A 25,108-nucleotide genomic window follows, 5' to 3' on the forward strand; every position below is an offset into this window, starting at 1 on the left:
AAACACCTGTACGGAGGGCAAGATCAGCACATGTGATTGCCCATGATCTGTGCTTGGCTCCACTCTCTTTCTACGTGTGGTGACCCATTATTGAATGTGGCAGCGCAGTGGAGGCCAGGGCCTATGCACATTTCTGGTTACAACCTACTGAGGCAAACTTAAAGTAGCACCCATATCATACTCTCCCCTCGCTCCCCCCGCCCCCAAGATCTTCTAAGGCTTCAGTTCATTGTTACTGTGGGTTATTTCATTGCTTGCTGGGGCTGCTGATTGAGCATAGCAGCAATGTGGCTTCTACAGAACATATTTCCCTGCATTCTCCTCACCCCATTTCCTGTAGCAGTCATTCTCCACCCTACACAACCAGGGGCCTTTTTCTTTCTTTTTTTAAAATAAAAAGCGACAAAATACTAAAGTGTAATTTTGGTAACTACTCATTTGGTAACAGCCCTCTTCAGTGATTGTATGGAGAAGGGATGATAGCTATGGGGATTGGGGTAGGGGAAAACGGCATTGATGTGGGTGAGTCTGGGAAAGATCTGGCCTTTCCTGTCCACATAGCAGGACAATCTACCCCAAAAAGAAAGATCATAGGAAAGCCAGGGGAAAGCCAGAATGAGAGCACCACAATGCCATGTGGAAACAGGGGGAAACCCCAACCTTCCATTAGCATCCAAGCCGGGCCAAACACCCTGTGTGGAAGTGAAGATTGACATCTGGTCAAAATTTAGCATGCCAGTGAGCATGTCAGAAATTAGCATGCCAGTAACTAAGCATTAAAATGGCCTGTTTTGGGGGGACTTGGCAAGAAGCTTCTTAACACATTCCAGGGTGACTGAATGCTGTTTCACTTGTGCTAGTCGAAGCAGCGACACTTGCAACATTTAGCACTTTTCAGTCTGCTGAGTGCACATCTTTTGCGTGTGCATGTTTCTTAATTTCCACCTCTAAGCAGCAGAAGTGCGTGCTGAAGAGCTGGTGCCAGTTGCAGCTCCTCACAGTGTATTTCCACAGTCTTCTCATGGTGTTAAAAAAAACCCTCCAAGTGTCACTGGCTCACATGTTGCAAGATAGAATGAAGCAGGCACACGGTACATTTTTAGCATCTGCTGCAGTAATGCGCAAAGCAGCCTCCAGGACGTTGTCCAAAAGGGAACAGTTATTCCTCCTGGAAGGGGTGTGGCATTGCAATTTTAGAAGGCTTGTGTCAACCGCCCTAATCTGGGCATCGCGTCCTTTGCCTAGCTGAGCTAAAAGGGGAACCAGCCTGTTTCCTTTGATGAGATGTTCCCTGCTCAGACCACCCCCTAGAAACAGAGGGTTACGTCTGCCTCTAGGGGTCAGCAGAGACATGCTGCCTAAACCAGGGATGCTCAGATTGCCCACACACAGACACAAACTCTTTGCAAACACAAGTAACTCCTCGACCCTCTCTCTTTCTTCATATGCATTTTCCTCCTCCCTCTCTGAAAGCGCATCAATGCTCCAATGATTCTGTCTATCTATGATTTGGACTGGGACCATGGCATGCACAGGATAGGGTTGTCACCTTTCTTTCCCACACTGTTTTCCAAATCAAATTCTGTGCATGTGAGATCTGAGGAGAACCTGCAGCTCATGTTTAATGCTACATGGGGTAGAGATCCTGCCCCAAACTGTGTTCTCCTTAAAGTATGAATCTGCAGGTGGCCCACATCTTCCAGGATCAGCACTGACTAACCAGAAAGAGAGAGGGGATCACTGCCTGCCTACAGCTTTGCCCCACTGTTGCCAGGGCCTTACCACATATCCTGAATATCTGTGGCTTCCAACTCCTCTTCTCCTTTCCTGCTGCTCTACAGTTTCGCTTTTAGATGCAGGCTCAGCATTAGTGCAGCCCCAGGCAATGTTAAATTTGTGTACATTTAAAATACATCAGCTGATTCAACTCCTCTAAAAGAGGCAAATCACAACCCATGCACTCAAGTGTTTCTGCAGGCACCTTCAACATTCAACAAATGGCCATGCTTCCAGTTGATCTTTATCGAAAGAACAAGATTCTAGTCCTCAGTGGTTGCAAGTATTTAATGGCCATTCTGATTTAAGTAGAGGTCTTGCCATGCTTCCATCTGCCGTGGCGCACCTATGCATTTGACTTACCTCTTTAAATTTATGCACAAGCTTTTCAGGATCCATCTCAACAGGAGACAGCATGTCTTCATTCTCAGCCAGCTCAAAGACCTCAATGGCCATCTCACTACTGGGAAACATGGGGCTCATCTCCTCGTCTTCGTCTGTCGCATATTCTCCCGTCTGCAAGTTGCAAGGCAGGGCAGCTTTATTATTTGACACTGAGAACTAGGGCCACAGGATACTAGGCACTGTATAGAACAAGGAAGGCAACTTCAGGGACAAGAGCTTGAGACGCAGGGAGAGGGACGTACAAGCGAGTGATACTTCCCGTTTTCTCAGTAAACAACATAAAAGGACATCCAGATCTTATGCATCTCCCATGAGTAACTGCCTTTTCAATGCTTCTCCAGCCATGGGAAAACAGGAAGTGCAGCTTAATCATGTTTCCTCTCCCCCTACATCACTGTCTTCACAGAAGCAGCTCAGACATGTTGGCAGCCCTAACTATGGGCCTATGCTCACTCCTTGCTGTCCTGTGGAGGCTGCTTGGCTCACTTTCATCCGAGGTTGTCAAGAGCATGGACAGAATGAGGTGGGAAGGGGAGCTCTCTCTGGCCCCCAAAATAGCAGCATAGCCACAAATAACAATGAACCTCTGCTGCAAATTTGGTCAACTGCTCTAGGAAGACTCGTCATTCAATTTGCAAGAGCTGATATAAGATATTGAGAAAATGAAGAAATCCCAACTGAACCACTGTGGCTATGCTGGATTTGTTGAAAGCCCTTTAAGAAACTAACACAACATCGTGGTATCTTCAGAGTATTATGATAATGTCTGAAAAAAGGGGTCACGGCAAAGCAGGAAAGCTAATAGATACCCTGGATGGGTCTGATGTATTTTTGTACACCTATGTACAATTTCGTAATGCTTTCTGTAATCTGTAACTCCTTTGCGTAATTATCTTAAAGATGATATACCAAAAAAAGAGGATCATAGACTACATCATCATTGTTGTCTTTTGTAGTATCTGTGGTTCTACAAGGAAGGGCAATGCAGAAAACAAGAATGGCTTAGACAGGAAACGAGGAAGCATTAAAAGGGAGATGGAGGAAGAGAGGACAGCTGGGAGAAGAGGAGGAGGCAGCTTTAAAGAGGGACTAGGAACTGAATCATCTGATTGACAAGGGACAGACTCCCATTTGCCTTACCAATGAGAAATCCACCCCACTTACTTCTTCATCCTCCTCGGTGTATTGAGTATATCTCTGCTCCATCATTTCCCGTTGCCATCGCTCCTGTTCCAGGGTCTGCTGGATCAGCTGTGCCACTTCACTCTGCTCTCCTGGCTTCTCCCTGCCGATCAGGAATCTACGGATAACCAAAATAGAGGAAAGAGAGCAACAGTCAGAATCCTAAAGAGATGGATTAACATGCCAGGAGCTATATAGAGGAGGGATTTATACACACACGCATGCTCCTTTTATTTTTTTAAACATTTTTCTTTATTTTCCTTTATTACATGTTTTTAAAAAATTATATGAATTATTCACTTCCATTTGTTCCATCTGTTTCAATAGGAAATACATCATGGTTTGTAACCATTCATCTGGGGCGTAATCCTTGGCAATCTATTGGTGGCTATCAGCTGTAAATAAAAACTCCACGTGGACAGTGTGGGCTTGTTTTGCAACAGCGGGTTAGGGAAATGAGCAAGGCGAGCAGCTTTCTGCCTCACTCTCTGTACCTTGATGCACCTTGGTTTTTGAAGCATTTTTCTCCAAATCTGTCCTCTGATACCAGAAACAAACCAGCTAGGTTGAAAATGGGAGCTTAAGAAGGTCCAGTGCAGAATGTGGCAGAGTTCACCTCCCTTCATAAAGATGCTCAATTTTTGTTTAAAATCAGACCTTCCTTATAGCCAGTTGCCAGAATAACAGTGGCATCCTAAGTAGAGTTACGCCCTTCTAAACCCACTGACTTCAATAGATTAGAAAGGTGCTTAGTATGGCACTGGAACAGCAGATCTGATTCTTTCTGAATATCACCAAATGGGGTTCATTGTTCAATTTGGACTGGCTATAATGATATTAAAATGGAATAATGTTCAAGTCAGTTGACGAGCAAACACATACCCTCTTATAAAGCCAGGTTGTATGTGCACTGGGCTCCAAACAATTTAGATCTGCATCTAATACAGCCAGATTCTGATCTCTGAACACATTTGCATACATTTGCTTATTTTTACATAATTGATTCTTTTATTAGCTTCAGAGAAAGGAGGGAAGGCTGTAGGCTGACAACTGAAGTCACCCCACCTGACTTTCTCCTGCTGAATGAAAACCAATTCCAGTCTTTCTGAGATTTTACCAAGTGCTGACCCACATTTTCAAGCTGAAAAGGCAGGTTCCAATAAATAGGTTGAAGACAGTGTGGTCGTGGCAGGCTGACCCAGGAGAAGAGAAACAGAAAGCCAGGCTGACTTCTGTTTAATTTGAGATTATGGAATACAGCCCTGGGACATAATAAGGACAAGAGTGTCTCTGAGTATGTGCAGAGTGTGTTCCCTTTGCCTCTGGCTTACTACAGTCAACATGGATCCAGATGACATACCCAAGAACTGCTAGCTCTGTCTTCAAAAATTAAATACTAGGCATGAGTTTGTGGTGGATACTCCTAGCTCTTGAGCTCTCATACCCCTGACTTTTTAAAAAAAGCAAATAAAGTAGTGATTAAAATGGGTCAAAGCTAGGGTTGCCAGCTCCAAGTTGGGAAATTCCTGGAGATCTGGGGGGTGAAACCTGGAGAAAGTGAGGTTTGGGGAGGAAAGGGACCTTAGCATGGCATAATTCCATCGAGTTCACCCCCCCAAAGTAGCCATTTTCTCCAGGTGAACTGATCTCTGTGGCCTGGAGACCAATTGTAATTCCGGGAGATCTCCAGTTTACCTGGAGGCTGGCAACCCTAGTCAAAGCACCAGTAAAACTGAATATCAAAACCTTTAATTGGTTAATGGGCACTTCTCTGAAGGCAGAGTGGTTGCTGGGGAGCAAGGAGGAATCTAGTTGCCTAGCAACCCATTCTTATAGCTGAGGCTCCCGTCGCTTGGGAATGGAGTAGCACAGTAGCTTCAGAGGAAAGGGTTAGGTGCTAGGCCTCACCCCATAGATTCCATAGGCCCTTCTGTCCACAGATCTTTGGGTACAGTTCATATGCCTTTGTCTTGGATCCTCTTGGTCACAAACCCATTTTCAAGCAGCCCATTATTTTAAAGAAAAAAACAACCACAAGAAGGATCTTGGGGGGGAGCCAAGCTTCTCATTCCTATTGCTGCCAGGAAAAGGCGGGCCAAATGCCTCTGGTGAGATCTTTAAAAGGCCAAAGAGGCAGCTTTATGGAGAAAAGACAAAACAGAGCCACAGCTGACAGGCAAAACCTAACCAGCCATGAGGCTCCCCCACCTCTCCTCCAACCCCATTTCAAAGATCTTCCATTTACTTCTTAGGAAGTGAAAGGTCAACCACATTACAAACTTCCCCCATGATGCAATGGGGCACAGTAGCAGCACTGCGTCTACAAAATGGAACCAAAACTGAGAATGTCATACTGAAAGCACACAGCCAGGTTGCCAACAAGCCTGGAGAAATATCCCATTAAGCCACTGTTAAAGGGACATTTTTCTCCAGGTCCACTGGCAACCCTAGTTACTGCCTATTTCACAGGCAAATGAAATGTTTGATCACTAGAATTGCCAACTCTAGTTTGAGGAAATTCCTGGAGATTTGAGGGTGATGCCTGGAGAGTGTGGAGTCTGGGGAGGGAGGGACTATGCATAAGGTTACCAACCCCCAGGTAGTGGCTGGAGAGCTCCCAGAATTATATCTGATCTCCAGACCACAATCATCAGTTCCCCTGTAGAAAATGGCTACTTTGGAGAGTTGAGTCTGGCATTATACCCTGTTGAGGCCCCTCTTCCAAACCCTGCCCTCTCCAGTTGCCACTCCCCAAATCTTTGCAGGGATGTGATGCCATGGAGTCTGCCTTCCAGTGCTGCTAGTTCCTCCCAGGGAACTGATCTTGGTAGTCTGGAAATTGTTTTTAATCTGGGGAGAATGCCAGGCCTCACCTTAAGGTTGGTAACTCTACTGTTCACAGAGCACTTTCTTCAAAGAGACAGCTCTTAAAAATATTTCCAGTCATTTCTGTACAAGCAGCGGAAATTCACTGACATTATCTGAAAGGAGGGTTGTGTGTTATCCATCTAGCATACTTTGATCCTGCTGTTCCTTCAAGTTGCTCAAGGCAGCATACATGATCCTTATTTTATCCACCCAACAACCCTGTGAGGTATGTTAGGCTGAATGTGACTGACCTATGCTCATACAGCAAATTTCATAGCAGTCTATGGTTCGAACCTGGGCCTCCTAGATCCTAACCCAACACATAACTTTGTCACTATATTGATTCTCCCAAGCAAAATAGGTGACTGAGAGGTCCTTTTTCATTGAACTGCCCTTAAGTAATCCTGTCCTCTCCCCCCAAAGGTTCTTTTGTCATAGTTGGGATAGAATGCTGATGTCCTTAAAAAGAAAACAAGGTTACTTTAGCTTTTAGTGAGGGTGGGAAAAAAGGAAAAAACTGGGAAATTGCCCCTTCTTGAGCTGAGTAATGCAGCCCAACTGGCAGAAGTTATACAATTTACCAAAGAAAGATAGGGAGGAGGAGATCTGAATCAGGCAGTTAGAAATGGAAGGAACTGCAAAACTAAAAGGGCATATTTGGCTAGATAATGCTACTGTAAGAGACTCATGTAATCCTTGCTACCTGTCAGAAGTGAAGCAGAGGGTTTTATGCTGCAGCAATGTACCTGCTGCGGTCCAAATTATATGCTGGAATGCCATGATTAGACTATCAAGATGCTATTTTTGCCATAAAAAGCAACTGTGGTGGTGGTGATCTGGATCTAGGCCACAGCACTCGGGGAAGGGAGGGGCCACAGCACTCTTCCCCCCTTCCACCATTTCCCATTTTCACCACTGAAACTCTCCCATACACCCTGAACTGCTTTAAACTCTAGTGGAGAAAATAAGATAGTTACAATAGGATGTGTACTGGTGGTGGTGGGGGAGTTATGTGACTTTTCTCCCTACTGGGTCTTAAAGTGGCAGGCTTTTTCAGGTGGAAAAACAGTAAGGAAGGGAGAAGAGCTGACTCTCTCCTCCCCCAGCACCACAATCCCAATTCCAGGCTCCCCATTACTGCTTTTTAAATGCCAAAGAAAACTTCTGGAGTTCCTGCTACGGAACTCCAGCATTACATATAGTTCATAGGAATGCGTGTCAACATTTCAGGTACCGTGTCAGGCTGCAGCTAGGGAAACCTTCTGTGTCTTTTAAAAGACTGTAGGGCATACATCCAACAGGTGCAGTCTCCTTCCATACACATTCACATAGGAAAACTGCCCCTGTTTAGTATCTGCTTATAACACAGCTTTGGAAGAAACAGGACTTCTTTTAAACATTTGAAGTCCCCCCTTCTTTTCCCCCCTACAGTGCCTTTGATGTACTGCCCTGAAAGGGAGTCCTTAAATGACGTTATTCTACTTTTGAAACCTAGGTGACATGTACAAACTCAACAGTAAGACTTTCTCATGGCTGCATCTCCATTTATTGAATTTCTGCCTCTCAAAGCACAAAAACCATGCCAGGAAAAAAAAATGTGAACCCAGCAAGTGGGATCAGGGGAGAATGGCATGTTTTATTTGCTTTTTACAAGTATTCCTATATATCACAACTACTCTCACTTTGCTCACAGAGCATGCTACCAACTGCAGTCAGGGACACTAGAAGTTCTGCTAGAGAACCTTTAAGACAGTAGCCCCTCGAGTCTCCTGTAATATAATGAACTCATCAAGCCAACGGATCTGTGCATCTGCTTATCTCTAGATAACGACAGAATAAGCAAAACGCAGCTGACAGAAAGCAAAACAGCTATCAGCAGCCATCTTCCTCCCACAATGACTCCAGAGGAAACAAAATGACTGCTTGCAGAGAACACTTTCCTGTAGGCTTGCCAGCCAAGGGCATTTGGAGGGTAGGAGTATTTGAGGGATTAGAATGGGAAAATGACAGTGTAATATCATCAGCAATGCTGTAGGAATTCTCCAAATCTTTATGGTAAAAACCATAGACATTTGGGAAATTCCTAGTGCGTTGCTGATGCTGTGATGCCACTTCCAGTTACTCAACTGGAAGTGATGTCATGGCATCACATGCTGTCCTCCCCACATTTTGTTCCTGCTGCTTCATTAGAGGGGGATAGAGGCCAGAGCATAGGGGCAGGTTACCCACCACAACAGGCAACCTGGTAACCTTATTTTCCCTTGATGCAGTTGGACTTCCTATGAGACAATTCTTCCACTATCCTAGATCAGGTCTCCAGACAGGCAGCTAGGCTAGATATTCTGGTCTTATCATAAAGGTGGAATGCACATAGTTCCCCTACCGGACTCTACCCTTGGTGTTCCTCAGCACTGAGGCTGCAAAGCTTTGGGTCACGCCCACCAAACTGGTGCCGTCCACCTCGACGATAAGGTCGTTCACTTGGATCCTGAAGAAGGAAAGAACAGAGGAAGTTAAAAGTTAAATTCACTCTTTGACGTATACTATAAAGTCAAGCCTGCAAACAAAGCTGAGGACATTTTGCATACTATAACTACCCTTTTACGTTAAGGATATTTTAGGAATATTCCCATTTCATAACACAACGCTGTGTCAAAAGGCTGAAACACTTTATTTGTACACAGTGAAGGTGCTTATGTATTTTTTATGTGCTGTTAACATTATAAGTTTATTGTTTTTGCTGTAGCTTGACTATGTTCCCTTTTATGCATTCTAATTGTAATGGCCTTTGGCCCCACACTACAAATGTTACCTACCTACCAAACAAGTTCACAACATGGAAGTACACTATTTACTCCAATGTAAGATTAGTTTCCCCCCCAGGTATGTTGTCTAAAAAAAGAGAGTATTATCTTAAATCCACATACAAGTTATGTCCAGTAAAAAAAAAAATCTTGGTGTATAACTTTGGGGGAAGGGATAAGAAAAGAGCAAGATATCTGAAGAAGTAAGCTGTTACTCACAAAAGCTCATACCCTACAACAAATGTTGTTGGTCTTATAGGTGCTACTGGATTCGTGCTCTTTTCTATTGCTACAGACAGACTAACATGGCTACCCATCTTGAGCTATCTTTTGGAGGGGAGGGCGAGTTGTCTTACATTCAGGGTCACCTTGCTTTCAAACAAATATGGTAGTGAACACACTCTAACCAATGGGGAAAGGAATATATTGGGAATGTGTAGTTATTTTTATCTACCTTTTCTACAGCACTTTTAAGTATACAAAGTCAGATCCTACCAGCTTTTTATCTTGCATGAAAGGGAGCGGGGCACATTTTGACCTGTGAAAAAGTTATGCTGGGATATGTTAGATCTGTCTGGACAAAAAACCATGTGAGGCAGGAGCTGAAGGGAGAAGGGGATTCTAACAGGATAACCCCAAGATCAACCTTCATCCTGCTTGTCCCAGCAGAAAATCTTGTACGATCCAATTCTTAAGGCACTGAAGATCTCCAGTTTTGGGAAGGAAGGGCTAGAGGATGTACTATCCAAACATCTGTCAAGTCAAACCCACCAAAGAAGATTAATATAGTGAAATGGAGGGAGGGGGTTAAATTAGTATTCCATTTTGGATGAGCTGTAAGCTGCTTGGAGGACTTTATATAGATGAGCTATAATTTAGTGGCAGAGCATCTGCTTGGCACACGTAAGGCCTTAGGTTCAATCCCTGGCATCTACAGGTAAAAAGATCAGGTAGGAGGTGATGTGAAAGACCTTTACTTGAGAACCTATAGAATGCTACAGCCCAATTATTTTCAGGAGCTAAGCAGACCATTCTACAGTCACTCCATTGGCTATCCATCAGTTACCGGGTTCAATTCAAAGGCTATCACATACAAAGCCCTTCATGTCCTTGGCCCCTCATATCTATGGGACTTCCTCCCTCCTTATGTTCCACTATATAGCTTCATTCATTTGAAAAGGGCATTCTGCAGGTGCAGCCCTGCAAATGGGCAAAATTAAGAGCTGCCTGTACGTGCACATTCTCTGTAGTGGCCCCCATCTTGTGGAATGGCCTGCCTGAAGAGGTCAGAAAAGCTCCCATTCTCCTAGCTTTCCACAAACTGTGCAAAACTGAGTTATTCCAGAAGGCTTTCTTACACAGGTATTAGGGCTATGCTGTAAGGAGATGGTTCAAAGAGATGCTTTGATAAAGGGATAGGGAGTGTAGATTGTACTACTGGGCACTGTCTGTTACTATAAGTATGTTCCTACTGGGTCCATGTTGTTTAAGATGTCATATCAGATTGTTTCAGCTCTGTATGAGACTAGTACTTGTTTTCAAATTTCTGCAATCTATACCATATTGAATAGTTTATCGAACATCCCTGCTATCGATTGTATTGAATTAGACTGTGTAATCTGCCTTGAGTCTCAGTGAGAAAGACAGCGTATAAATAGCACAAATAAGTTAAGTAAGTAAGTAAAAGTGGACAATGCTGACTTTGAAAGACCAAAGTTCAGATTCAATATAAGGCAATTTCATGTGTTCAAAAGTGAGGTATCAACCACATACATAAATACTTCATTATCTTCTTGAGCTGCAATCTGAGTGGAGTGAAAGAGAGGGATTTGAGTTGCTGTACGTTAATCAGTGAGTTTCATGGCTAAGTGGGGACCGTGACCTCCTCCATTCAAACACAGTACTTTATCCACTCCCCTGCACACTGGGCTGGATCCTGCCTACAATTTCAGTGAACAGAAGGAGGGGGATGTCGCCAATTCCCTCCTCCTGGAGCAGACCTCCAACTCCCCATCATACTATTGGGGGGGGGGTGTCCATTTTCCCCAGAAGCAGAATTCGGGGGGCAATTGGGGCTGCAAAGGGAGGGGGAGGTGGGGAACTCATGCTTCGCAGATGAATATCCTTCTGTACATGGACTTTTTATGTTTCTCTGCCTGAGGATGCAATCTTGAAGGATGTGTATATTGATGTCTGTATTCTTGCCCATTACAGAAAACCATGCAAAGCTTAAAATTTCACTGGAGTGTTCTTGGGTGTGCTGTGAGAAAAAGCCCCAATTTAAGAGTTTTGTGGATGAGCCTGAAATATTATGACTTCTTTTCTAAGCCAGACATATTATTTGCACCCCCTAAAAGAAAGAAAAAAAACTAATCAGCAGGTGGCTAAAGATGGCTTCTCTAGAGTGGTTTGACCAACAGTAAAGACACCTGAATGTAGATCAGGTTCTGACTGAATGCATCTAGGTGGTAGGTTTCTGCAATCCCACTGAGCTTTCTCTCACGAAGTCCCCTGTTTTATATTTCTCTGGTGCCCATGATACTGGGCAGGGAGCCATGATGGTTGCCATGGCAGCAAGCAGCAACCCTGCTGGCATTGATACCAGACTTGCTTCTTCCCCCACCTTCCTTTTTGGAAATTTCAACTCCCAGAAAATAGACAGAGAACATCTAGATGCTGCATTCCAGTATTTCAACAAAGATATGGTGTTGGCCAATTTATTTAAATGTATGTTTCAGCCTTGTATGAAAATGGGGTAATGATAGATTTGTTAACCTAACGTTTGTGGATCATTTATCTCAATTTATACTATATGCTAACATGGAAAATAAAACAATGGCCCAAAGTCTGGAAATGCTCAATCCACATTCCAACTCCGAAAAAGGAAACATCAAAGATTGCAGCAACTTTGTTTTGGTGTAGTGGTTAAGAGGGCGGGATTCCAATCTGGAGAACCAGGTTTGATTCCCCACTCCTCCACTTGAAGCCAGCTGGGTGTCCTTGGGTTAGTCACAGCTTCTAGCTCTCTCAGCCCCACCCACCTTACAGGGTGTTTTGTTGTGGGGATAATAATGACATACTTTGTAAACTGCTCTGAGTGGGTGTTAAGTCGTCCTGAAAGGCGATATATAAATTGAATGTTATTATTATTATTGTTATTAACTATCAGACCATGGCACTGATTTCCCATGCAAGCAAAGTGGTGCTCAAAATTTTACAACGAAGATTTTTACCATATATGGAATGAGAAATGCCAGGTGTTCAAGATGGATTTAGAGAAGGAAGAAATACTAGAGATCATATTGCAAATTTATGCTGGATACTGAAGCATCACCAGAGAATTTCAGAAGAAAGTCAGTTTGTGTTTTATAGACTACAGCAAAGCTTTAGACTGTGTGAACCATGGATGGTTTTAAATGAAATGGATGTGCCACAATATCTGATGGTTTTGACATACAACCTGTACTCTGGACATGAGATTACTGCTAGGACAGAACATGGAGAAACAGAATGGTTTCCAGTTTGCAAAGGTGTCAGACAAGGATGTAGTTTATCTCCCTATCTGTTCAATCTATATGCAGAACATGTCATAAGGAAAATTAGATTAAATTTAGATGAATTTAGAGTTAAAATTGGTGGAAGAAACATTAACAATCTGAGATATGCAGATAACACCACATTACTGGCAGAAAACAGTGAAGACTTGAAACAACTACTGATAAGGTTAAAGGAGAAAATGCCAAAGCAGAATTATAGCTGAGCAAAAATAATGACTACTGAGGAATTACACAACTTTAAGTTTGATAATGACGAAACTGAAGTTGTTAAAGACTTTCTATTCCTTGGCTCGAGAAATGGGAGAATGCAATCAAGAAATCAAAGGAGACTGAAATTCGGAAGGGCAGCCATGAGGGAACTAAAAAAGAGCCTTAAGTGTAAGAAAGTGTCACTGAAGACTACGATCAGGATAATTCATATTAAGGTATCCATATTATTATTGATGGATGTGAAAGTTTTAAAATGGAGAAAGCTGACAGGAAGAAAATTGATTCATTTGAAATATGGTCTTGGAGGAGAGTTTTACAGAAACCATGGACTGTCAAAAAGACAAACAAATGGGTTTTAGATCCCATCAAGCCTGCATTTTCCCTCAAAGCTAAAGTGACTAAACTGAAGATATCGTACTTTGATCACATCATGAGAAGACAAGACTCACTGGGAAAAGACAATAATGCTAGGAAAAGTTGAAGGCAGTAGGAAAAGAGAAAGACCCAACGTCCTGGATTGACTCAATAAAGGCAGCCATGGCCTTCAGTTTGCAAGACCTGAGCAAAGCTATGAATGATAGGACATTTTGGAGGTCATTACTTCATAGGGTTGCCGTAAGTCAGAAGCAACTTGATGGCATAGAACTAACACACACACACACACACACACACACACAAAATATACAGTATCACATAGTCTCATATCAGATAACAGTGTATTCAACAACAGTATACAAAACCCTTAAAAGCCAGAGTGAAACTCTGATCTAGAGATCTAGTTCAAATCACTGTTCTACTAGGAAGCTCACTGGCAGAAAAAGAGAGAAAGATCAGCTATGAACTCCCCTTATTGCTCTGTCTACTAGCTAATTTTCCCTGCTGATCCCTTTTCTCCATTCCTAGAGAAAATTAGCTGCCCAAGGCAGCCAGTGGCTTTTTCTTCAAACAGAGAAGATGATGACCACATGTGTCTATCAAATGCAAACTGAAGACTTATGCAGCCTCAGTGTGCCTTGGGGCATAAAGGGAAGGGGGAGGGGCTTTAACCCTTCAAATTTGGTTTTGCTATTTGAAACCAGTTCTCCAGTTCCGCTATTCACGTTTGAAAGGAAAAGATGTGCAGGGTTTTTTTTCAAAAGGGAACATATCATGGAAATCTTGGTTTATTTGTTTGAGCCCTCCAACTGTGGCTTTTGTCCCCACTAGCTTTCTCTGCCCATTGCTGAGGACAACATTTGGAAATGCCTACAGGGGAAAGCACCCATGCAATGAATGTAAAACGTAGCCAGACTAATAAAACCATCACTTGCTTCCTTGTTGCCAACCATATTCTCCACAGTGCAGAGAATGGGTCACTTTTAACAGCAGGGGTGGCCAACCTTTTCTTTAATGAGAGCTACTTCTGAGTAATGAAAAGTCTTCTGACTTATTTCTCCCCGCTCCCTCATCATGCTACTAAGTTTTTGTTCAGTCCTAGAAACAGAAAATGGATTAGGAAGAGCACCAGAAACGATGCTATCAGCTAAGTAAAACAGGAATAAAAAGCCTAGAGCAGATCTTTTCACAATCTTTTCTTGAGCTTTCTAGCTGATGCATGAGCTACTCTGTTGCAGCAGGCAAGCGACCAGTAGTAACAACAACAACAACAACATTCGATTTATATGCTGCTCTTCAGGACAACTTAATGCCCACTCAGAGCGGTTTACCAAGTGTGTTGTTATTATCCTCACAACAATCACCCTGTGAGATGGGCGGGGCTGAGAGATCTCCGAGAAGCTGTGACTAACCTAAGGTCATCCAGGTGACTTCAAGCGGAGGAGTGCGGAATCAAACCCAGCCCTCCAGATTAGAGTCCTGCTGCTTTTAACCATTACACCAAACTGGCTCTCATGAGCTACCTGATTGAGATCTCTGATCTGCAGGAAAGTAATCATGTTCCCTCACATTTCAATTAGCAGGGCTTTCCTTGTCCCCAGAACTTCCTTCTGTGAGGAAAAGTTAGGCATAATTAATAATAAGATCGTGCTGATGGAGCTTGGATGTTAACTTGGCTGACCTGCCATCTCTGTGAGCTGCTCCTCCTTCCGTCACCGTCTTGACAAAGATGCCGAGTTTTTCAAGTCCCATGTCGGCCCCAGCTCCCATTCCAATGATGCTGATCCCGAGTCCTTCAGAATCTGTACATGGGCGAGGGGGTGAGGGGGGGACACAGAGAGCTTGTTAAAATTCAAGGTTTTGAGTCTGAAGCTGTTTGGCAGACATCAGAATCTGAGAATGGATTTTTGCCTCCAGAATCTGGTGCTGTGTATCAAGGTATCGGTCAGCAAATTGAAGGAATCCCTTGCAGTTCTCAGAAGGGAAGGTATGCCCTCAGCGTCCAGTCTCAGGGGACAAAGACAACATGTAAAAAAGCAGGTGAGTGAGGAGTGGAACACCTATACTGGGAAGAGGGGAAACAACAGAACACAGATGGAGGGGAAATTATTGGTGGGGATGCATTGGGTGACTGGGACTGCCTGTGTCTGAAAAAAAGTGAATAAATGAGTGTTTTGGATAGGCGGTATTTGGAGGAGAAGCAAGTGGGAATTCAAAGGAAGTTCAGGTTAGTGAAGCTTGAGCTGTCAAAATTACAGAGAAATCCCAAGGACACATTGCTGGGAATAAACCCAACTGAATAGAGTGGACTTCCAAATTAGACCTGTTTAGGAATGCGTGGTAATTTAGGCAAAGTACATTCCCTGGCTTCCCCAGGATGAGATAACAGATTGGGGCTACTGTCCACAAATGAGACTTCTACCGTGTTGGATCGTGAGTGTGAGCACGCATGCATGTGTGTGTGTGAGTGAGAAAGAGAGAGGGATGCAGGACTAACATTAGTTAGAGAACTTGCTGTGAATCAGCAATTCCTGGCTTGAATTTTGCTTCTGCTGGAAATTGAGTAGACGGCCTTAGGGAAAACATTCCTTCTCTCTAGTCTAACATCTGTGGGGGGAATAGTAATATTACCTAGTGTGATGCAACTGTTGTGAAGGCTACAGCAATATGTGCAATGCACTCTGAACATTCTAAAGCAGTGCATTATACAAATGTTATCATTTATTACTCTGGGTGATATACTGGCCAACTTCCACCTCTTTTGGCTCAGAAGGGTCAGGGTACTATTCAGGGTGAATCAGGCCTACCTATCTATTTTATTTATTTAGGTTTTTTTTTATTTCCCCATCACCACCACACTACTTCTTCCAAATTGCTCAAGGAAGCATAATCTCCCCTCCTCTCTTTTATCCACACAACAAGCCTGTGAGATAACAACAGTGTGCTTATATAGCACTCTTCTAGATAGATTAGTGCCCACTCAGAACAGTGAACAAAATCAGAGTCACGATTACCCCACGATACAGCAGGGGAGCTGGGGTTGAGAGGAGTGGCTTAGCCAAGGCCACCGGCTGAGCTCATGGCAGCAGTGGCAGAGTCACTTAGCCATTATGCTACAGCAGGTAGGTTAGGCTGAGAGTGTGTGACTGGCTCAAGGTCACACCTCTTGTGTTCATGGCAGAGGTGGGATTTGAACTGGGCTCTCTCAAATCCTAGTCTGATGCTCTAACCACTACACTTATTTAAAGGATGGGCCCAGCCTACCTAGTTTTTATTATCTTGGGGATTACCTTGAATCTTTTACTTGTGTTAGATTAACAGAAGAACAACAGTAATGTTTAGCAAATTAAGTATTTTAGTTTCATTCTTACTTTATTTTAATCAAAAGGTTCTTGTGGCATTCTGCACTAACATGGATTATGGATGAGAGACAGCAGTGGCCTCATACCACCTGTGGAGACTTATCAGAAACGTAGCCCTATACCCACTTTACACTGAACGAGCACACAAGCAGCATGCACACATGTACATCTGTCTGAAAGAACAGCTAGTACACATGCAGTTTAAAAATAAAACCAGGGACTGGTACTGTGGATAAATGTGGTATTCACATTGTGTGTTCAGACGTACATTCATTGAATGCAATGCAAGAATTACTCAACATACAAAAAACAATCAAGTGTGGATTGTATGCATGTTCACTATAATGTGGGTACAAAGCTAGCATAGGATCAGGGGCAAAACTGGAAGATTAGAGAAGTGCAAGGACACTGGAAACAGGCATTGGTGTAAGCAGGTGAAAGGGCAATGATGGTTTCAGGTGGTTTCAGAAATGAGACAAGGGCAGCAGGGCAGGGACATTGGATTCAGCGCCATCAGGGAGCAGAGGCTTCAGTGTGGAGTTTGGATATAGGAAAATTTGGTGCAAATCCCTGCTCAGAATCAGTGGAATATCTTCAGTGAATTGTCACTGGGTGAAGACAGATGTAATATAAAAATAGAGGTCAGCTCAGTGAGAGACCCTGAGAAAATTGTCACGAACACAAAATAGTTCCTCAGATGCTGTGTGAGTCCAACTTCCTCCAGGCTTCACAAGAGAAACGAGGGATGTGCATGCCAATGAACTGAACACAGGCACCTCTGCAACTCCTCCCAAGAGCTGAGGAAGGCTGTCTACTCTTTTTAAATTTTCAAAGTACAACATGAACGTTTACCTATTTTTCCATTCATGTAATGCCTCATTAATTTTAAAAGGGGATTTGTTTAAAAGTGCAAAACCACTTTGGGGATTGAGGAGACATCAATCAGTTTCATACTCAGCGGGCTTCAGCTTCTCACTTTTGGAACCATTTTTCCTTGCCTCAGCACCACTGAGGAAAAAGTACTTGGGAACTGGACACAGCAAGGAATGATTCTAAAAAACTGTTCAACTGTCTTCATCCATGATCTCTCAGCCTAACTGACCTCACAGGGATCTTGTTACATTTAAACCACGGCTGTTCCTGTAAGGAAGCTGTGACAAATAACACACAGTTGTGTGAACTATTATTTCAGTTTGACAAATGCACTGTTAAGCCCTTATTTCTCAAACACAGTTCATACATGCATGCACAGGATTACTGTACACTTGATTACTGCAGGTGAAGACCAAACAAGTTATGCTAAGAGATCTATTACCAATTGCCTGGTGCGTTTTTTTTTAATGAAAAAAAATATTTTTAAGTGAAATATCGCCATGAGGAGGGGTGGCAGACTGACAGTTTGTTTAGTAAAGCAGCTCAGGGGGGTGGTTTAACTTTTTCCTTTTCATCCCTTTCCCCCAAGCCGAATCTTACACCGTATGTATGTGTGTTCCACAGGGAAAAGAAACACAGGTTACCTTTCTCAAGCTCCACAGGAAAGAGATCTAGCCGCTCCACTCGCTTTTCGAGTTCATACTCTGCTGAGGCAGCCATTGGATCAACATCTTCATTCCGCCGGTCATATTCCTCATTGGAATAAGTGCTGAAAACCTGGAGAGAGAGGAAATGGGTAACATCTGGTCACAGTTTAGCACATGCAGCTAACACTAAGATCCAGGTAAGATTACTGCAATGCACTTTACCTGAGGCTGCCCTGCCAATTCAGAATGAAGTAACAAGATTTCTGACTGGCATAAAGGATGAAGAAGACATTTTGCCAGTTTAAAAAGGAACAACACTGACTACCAGTGCCAGACACAATTCAGCAGTGGCATAACATCTAGTCTGAGCTGTTTCCCTTTCTTTCTGTAGGTACATAAATTTGGGTGCAGCCAGAGGCTCTTTCAAAAAGGAAGGAGAATTTTGGGATCACCAATTTTGACATGGCAACTGATGAAAGGAAGGGATTGTGGGGAGATCAGGCAAAGTGAGTGAATGAAAAGTAAATGGCTTTTCACTGCCACAGATGTGAGGGCAAGACCACAGCACAGGAGGTCTTGGGCACAATCTAGATCACCGATATTTCCTAGCATGTGGCCAGTCACAGACTCACCACATATGTGCAATTATGTCAGAATATTCAGATTATCTGTTGTTGTGCAATGAGACACAGCATGAGGGCTTGGTGACAGTTACCACAGCAACCTGGCCATACAAATCCACCCTATTATAACCAGAGTTTCTCCTTACTTACTTCCCCATAGCAGCCTCCTCATCACCCTTTCGAAGTCCTTGATCTCTTCCCCACACCTCAGTCTTTTTCTGTAAAACTGTTAACACACATCTGTACAACCACTAGTGCACTTCTAATCTATTCATGCAGAAGTATCAGAAGCTGATCGTTTTCTGTCTGATTTGATTGTGGTAATCCGAAGCTCCTTACCAGGACGTGGCAAGATGGATGCCATTCCTCAGATTTCGGCCCAATCCAGTTAGTAGCCCATGTTTCTTGTGTGTGTGTGTGACGGGGCATTATCCAGTTCAAAAGGCACAAGGCCTCAACCGGAATGGCAGCCTTTGGTTTTTCACATGACTCCTTTGAATGGCTGAGTCTCTAGTTACCAAAAAAAGCCTCATGTAATCATGAATAAGAGAGAAGGTATCTCCTCTTTGCTCGCTGACAAACCTTTAATTACCACACAGAACTAATGACTTCACCCCCTCAGCACTTCCTCTGCCGCTATCCTGTGTGCATTGCCAGCACTGCTGGCTGACTGCTGGTAGTTGAGAACATAGATAATTTGAAAATTCCACATAATGGTGAGGAGAACAATTCTGAATGAGTGCAAGATGGGTTCCCATAGTCCAGGTTTGGTGCTTCAGTGTACAGCCAGAAGTGTGAGGCAAAAGAAAGGCCCATCCGTGTCATACTTTCTGTGTAGAATATGTCACCCATGTTGATGCTACACCTCGGTTTGCTATGGCAGAATTAGGGGGCTACTTCATGCACTGGGATAGGTGTTCCATGACTTATGGAGCTCAAGTGTGATAAATGAGTGCATCCAACAACCCTTTTGGCCATCAGGATATGTCTGTAGAATGTTGTTCCTCAACAGATAGCCCCTGGATAATGAAATCTTCCTAGTACATTTTTATTCCACCCTTCTGCCACGGAACTCAGAGCAGCAAACAAGGCTTATCCTTCCTCATTTTATCCTCACAACAGCATTATAAGATAAATAAATAAAACCCAATTTATTTACTTCATTTATACTGGTCTTTCTCCCCAACGGGGACCCAAAGTAGCTTACATCATTTTCTTGTCCTGAATTTTATCCTCACAACAACCTTGTGAAGTGGGTTAGGCTGAGTGTGTGTGACTGGCCCAAGATCAGCCAGCAAGTTTCCACGGTGGTGTGGGGATTCAAACCTGTACATTCCAGATCCTAGTTAACCACTATACCACACTGGCTGAGAGAGAGAGAAAATGTCCCAAGTTCATCTAGTGGGCTTCTTGGGAGAACGGGGATTTGAACCAAGATTTTCCAGATCCTAGTCTAACACTAATCACTACACCACATGGGCTCCCAACTCTTGCCTTTTGTACCTCTCCATTTCTTTTTTCTTTACTCATGCATCCATTGACTCTACAGCTTTCTCTACTGGTACACATGGCTGCGAGAGCCCCATCTTAGCTACCATCTGCACAGATCCAGCATGGGATACTGGTTAAAGTGTTGGACTAGGTTCTGGGAGACCCAAGTTCGAATCCTCACTCTTTGTGGAAGCTTCCTGAGTAACCTTGGGCCCATCACACACTCTCAGCCGAAAGTACTTCACATGGTTGTTTCTGTGGGGATAAAATGGAGATGAGGAGAACAATGTAAGCCTGTTTTGGGTCCTATTGGGGAGTTAAGTGAAATATCTAAATAAATAAACACCACCTGCAACCATACACATTTCCCTTCTTTAAAAGCAAATCTTTCCCTAATGTCCCCAGACTCTGCTAACATTTCCCTCTGGATCTCCCTTTGTTCCTCTTCTAGATCCTAAACAATCCCCAAATCTCTTAGTCTTATTCTCTTCTTCCTTTCCATCCCCATTGTCGTGATCCAAGAAAGCTTACCTCTCTTGCCCCTGACTTTTGCTCCCCTTCCAAATCCCGATTTATCAGCCACCCCCATGTGTACCCATCCCCTGTTGGGAAAATCACTCCCACCCGTCTCCAGCATTCTGCTCTCTCTCCCCTCTCCACTCTGTGCAACATCCATAGAAGCAGGCACTATGCTCTTACGCCCCCACCCTCCGTCTCTCACGCTCACTCTATCCTGTAATCGAGCCACTCAGCTTGTCACAGCCGGAGAAACAAAGCACAAAAATGCCACCACCACCACCCAAAACTCCTGACAACTCTAATTAAGCTGCCAGGGTAGCCACCCGCCTGCCTGTGCCCTGCCCTTGCAAAGCATCTTGGCACCACCTGGGAGGCCTGGCAAAGGAACAGGGGTACAGATCCCCCCCACATGCTCACTTCAAACTAAGCCATGAGAAATATTGAAGGCACAAAGGGGGAAGTGCACACACATACACACACACTTTCTTTATGAGTTTTCTGTGTGGGAAGAAATGGAAGTTTGGGATAATTATGCATTTTTCTCCAGCATTTATTTGAGTCTCAGCACCAAATCCTGGATACGTCCTTTGGACCCAGAAACAAACCCTAAAATAATTATACATTGCATTGACATAATCTTACAGCTAGAAGAGAGCTGCATTTGTTAGATAAATATGTACAATCCCCCCTACCTCACATACAAAGATTTCCTACTTTTTGTGGCATTTGAAAAAATTCCTTCCCAAAATGTCCATTCACTTTTATAACAACACATCCCTCCTGATTGGCAAGCTGTGGTCAGGAAGGAATTTTCTTAGTGGCCAGATTAGCAAGTGATTTATTCCCGCCCGCCCCCCTAATTCCTCTCTTTTGGAAAGTGTGTGGCTGGGCTCACTCACCTGAGCCATCTCGCTGCTCTATAAGACTCCCCTCTGCAAAGCCCCTTTATGGTTCCTGTTCTTTGCCCAAGGCAAGAACTGCATGATTGACATTGGTGAGTGTGAGGGGCTGAACTACATAACAATGGGGGTATATTTTCAACCTAGTGATTCTATGGACTTTCATCAGCCTCTGAGGAACTTTGTCTCTCTGAGATAAAAAGGCATCAAGAAACAGGAATCTGTTCCGCTTGTTTCTGCCCTCTGCTTGGCATAATAGTTATGCAGCAGTGCTTGTAGAGAGGCATAGCAAAGGAAACACCTTGTTACAAGGACAACCACTACCAGGAGCTTCCTGACTGGCCTGTACCACTTAGGGTTGGACTCTTCCACTTTGAGAGGCAGTCAAGGTATGCCACATAAACCTTTGATGGGTATTATTCTCGTAAGTAAAGCAGAGCACAATGACCTGTCTGTGTTGTTCCAGTGCTGCTTCAATTCTTGAGGGAGCTAGTTATGGGATCTGCTTAGGAAGTAACATCAAAGCTGAATCCTGGGAGATTCACCCTAGTAGTTTGCCCAGAATCTGCCAGCACTTACTGGATTCAGCTTTTGGCATGGAGTTGTAGACTACGCTTCCTGAGCAGATCCTGCAAGAGGCCGGCAGATGCGCAAGGCTAGCTCATGGCAGGTCAAAGTGACTGCAACCCCCCAACGCTGTGCAGCGAGGCTTCTCCTGCAGCTGACATGCTTAGGGCTACCAGCTCCAGGTTGGGAAATTCCTGGAAATTTGGAAGTGGAGCCTAGGGAGGGTACAATGCTACAGACTCTACCCTCCAAAGCAGCCATTTTCTTCAGGAGAACTCCCCTCTGTAGTCATCCCTGGAGATCTCCAAGCTCCACCTGGAGCCTAGCAACCCTACCTGAAGTGGACGTATTTGGTATACATTCCATTCAGGACAATCTGCATAAAGCTATGGAAGTGGGGCCTGATGAAGGGACTCATCCTTTGAACATCTAGTGAATTCAAGGGCAACACCTATCCCTGCGCTTATCAAATCCCAGGCTCCAAGTTGCAATAGCACCTAAAAATTTCACAGCGGTGTTTAGTACTTTCAAGTAAAAACCCTTTGTCTCCTGTCAGCTCTTGTTCACTGTTCCTCCCCTTCCTGGCTGTAACCACAGAGAGCCATGGCTAATTTCAGAAAGGTCTTCCCCATCCTGATTCTTAGGGGAAGGGCAGATATCCATGGGGCAACAAGGTATAATGTAACATTCCTATGGCATTAGTGCATCTTAAGTAACAGCAGCTGGATCTCTGAAGAAGTATCTGACTTAAGAATGTTTTCATTAAGATCCTAGCAGGCCCTTGTACATAGTTTTCAGTCAACTCCTGGGACATACTTGCTTTTTTTTTTAGCAGTTCAATGGGGGCCGGCTCCTAGATTGGAATTTTTTTTTAAAAAAAACAAGGCAGGCCCAAGCGGCCCAAGCTACTCTAAGCACCATTCTCTACATTCTATTAACTCACTAGTGGCTACATTTAGCAGCTGATGTGTGCAGCCTACTCACGCGAGCACTATAACGGAACTTGTGCAATGCCACACACTTCTTGGAGCGGGGAGCACTTCCTCCCTCTGCGCTTTTGCTTAAGATACCTCCATTTGCATTACAAAGCTCACACAGGCAGATTGCTGGTATGTGTGGTTAAAACCACATAGCAGCTATTAAATCACGGAAGATAAGCTTTTCAGAGGTGGACTATCAGCAATGACAACTAAATGGAACCTCTGTGTTCAAAGGCAGTCTACCTCAGTAAAGCAGCTGCTGGGAACAAACACTAACAGGGGGATCGTTCCTCTATGCCTTGCTCCCAGTAGCATCTTGCTGGCTGCTTTGAAATGAAACAGCTCAGAGAAGGAGAAATTCCAGAGAGGTAGCGAAGTTAAAGCACAATCCCTTGCAGGTTTACTCAACAGCGAGTTCCGCTGACCTTAACAGGTTTACTCTTAGGTAAGTGTAGATAGGATTGCACTGTTTGCCTGCTACTGCAACATCAAGGAGGAGTCTTGCAGCATCATGAAAGGCTGAAAGATTTATGGTGGCATGACGTTTTTATGAAGCAGAGCCCACTTCAGCAAGATGCATGAAGCGCATCCTCAACTGGTAGACAAAATCAGACACGTGGCCACAGGGAGGCACAAACTGTGCGAGGCAGAGGAGAATTTGGGAGATCCCTGACTCTTTAATAGATAGGAGGGCATTCCGGCAGGTGCAACTTGGCTCTTGAGAAACAGCGAAAGCTGCACCTGCTGAAACATCCTCTCCTACACAATTACAAAGGTTTACACAATCATAATTTATAGATGCTTATAAAAACGCATGATGCCAGGAAAAAAACAAAATAGAGGTTCCCCCCCACAACTGCTCAAGTACTAAAACACAATACAATAGTCAGCAGAGATGCAGCCTTTTAAACTTATGGAAACCAATGGGCTTAAGAAGGGTATAACTCTGCTTTGGATTGCATTGTGGGTCACCCAATGACCTCGAATGGCATTAGGTTCAGGACAGTCCAAAGGATGGGCCACATCACATTTACAGAATAAACTACTTTGAAGTACGATGAAATAAAACAGAAGATAATTATGTACACCATCTTGTATCCCAACTGGGGAGAAAGGCGGGGTATAAAATACAAGTAAATAAATAAAATGATGACCACAGGTGAAGATGGCTTTAAAAGGGGATTCGACAAGTACATGGAGGGGGAGAAGTCCATCAGTGGCCATCAGCTATGGCGACAAAATAGAATCACCCTATCTTCATTTTATAGTTTTTTTTAAGTTGACTGATCTCGCTGTCTTTTCTGCATCATTTTGTAAACATTGTCTTATGCTGATCACGTTATACAAGCATGCAAAGAAATTCGCATATAATAAACTCTTTTAAATGAATTTCTTTAACCTCTCCCCCTTTGAGCTTTCCTCCTAAAGCTTCAATGTTAAACACAAATTAAATGCATTTAGCACTGTTCATTTCCATCTTTAGGCTGCTCAGATTGAGCCAGGGGCTGCAACAAAAGCCTTTAGAGAAGGGGAAAGGAGGAAAAGCAGGATTGTGGTAAAGAAAGGAATCCCTCCCAACCTGTTACATATATCTTAATTTATTAAGATTTATCAAAATCAACATTTTAAAAATCCTTATTAACTAGCTAGAAACTAGTAAACGGAAGCCTATTTCATCAGTTGCATGAAGTGAACGCTCAAGCAGCAGATATAGCTATTTACTTGGGAGGGAGAATGTGAACAGTAGGGTTAAAAGATCATGAATGAAAGTGCCACCATTTGTGACACTATGGAAAACTCAAAAGTGCCAGATCAGCATGGTGACCATTCACAACAGCTTTGTTTAAGCCCCACTGGTTAGTCCAATCTTATGAACACTTTCCCTTGGAAAAAGCGCCACTGAATACAGTGGGACATGCATCCAAGTAAATATGCAGAGGATTGGGCTGTTAAAGCCTCATTCAACAATT

The 25,108-nt window shown here is 43.6% G+C and overlaps 1 protein-coding gene across 2 annotated transcripts in view; it reads right to left on the reverse strand.

Annotated features, from left to right (window-relative positions):
- Nucleotides 1-25,108, reverse strand: part of PPP1R9B (protein phosphatase 1 regulatory subunit 9B) — a 69,739-nt gene that overhangs the window by 13,895 nt on the left and 30,736 nt on the right. For both annotated transcript variants that reach the window (XR_008597956.1, XM_054992910.1), the window contains exons 2-6: nt 18,057-18,189; nt 14,859-14,979; nt 8,615-8,719; nt 3,346-3,481; nt 2,140-2,292 (exon numbers count right to left, since the gene is read on the reverse strand). Coding sequence is in view for 1 of the 2 variants with exons in the window: in XM_054992910.1 (XP_054848885.1) it covers nt 2,140-2,292; nt 3,346-3,481; nt 8,615-8,719; nt 14,859-14,979; nt 18,057-18,189 (648 nt within the window). In the remaining variant the exon portion in view is untranslated. The remainder of the gene's footprint in view (nt 1-2,139; nt 2,293-3,345; nt 3,482-8,614; nt 8,720-14,858; nt 14,980-18,056; nt 18,190-25,108) is intronic.

The sequence above is a fragment of the Eublepharis macularius genome, chromosome 12, assembly GCF_028583425.1.
Source record: "Eublepharis macularius isolate TG4126 chromosome 12, MPM_Emac_v1.0, whole genome shotgun sequence".
Taxonomy (NCBI): domain Eukaryota; kingdom Metazoa; phylum Chordata; class Lepidosauria; order Squamata; family Eublepharidae; genus Eublepharis; species Eublepharis macularius.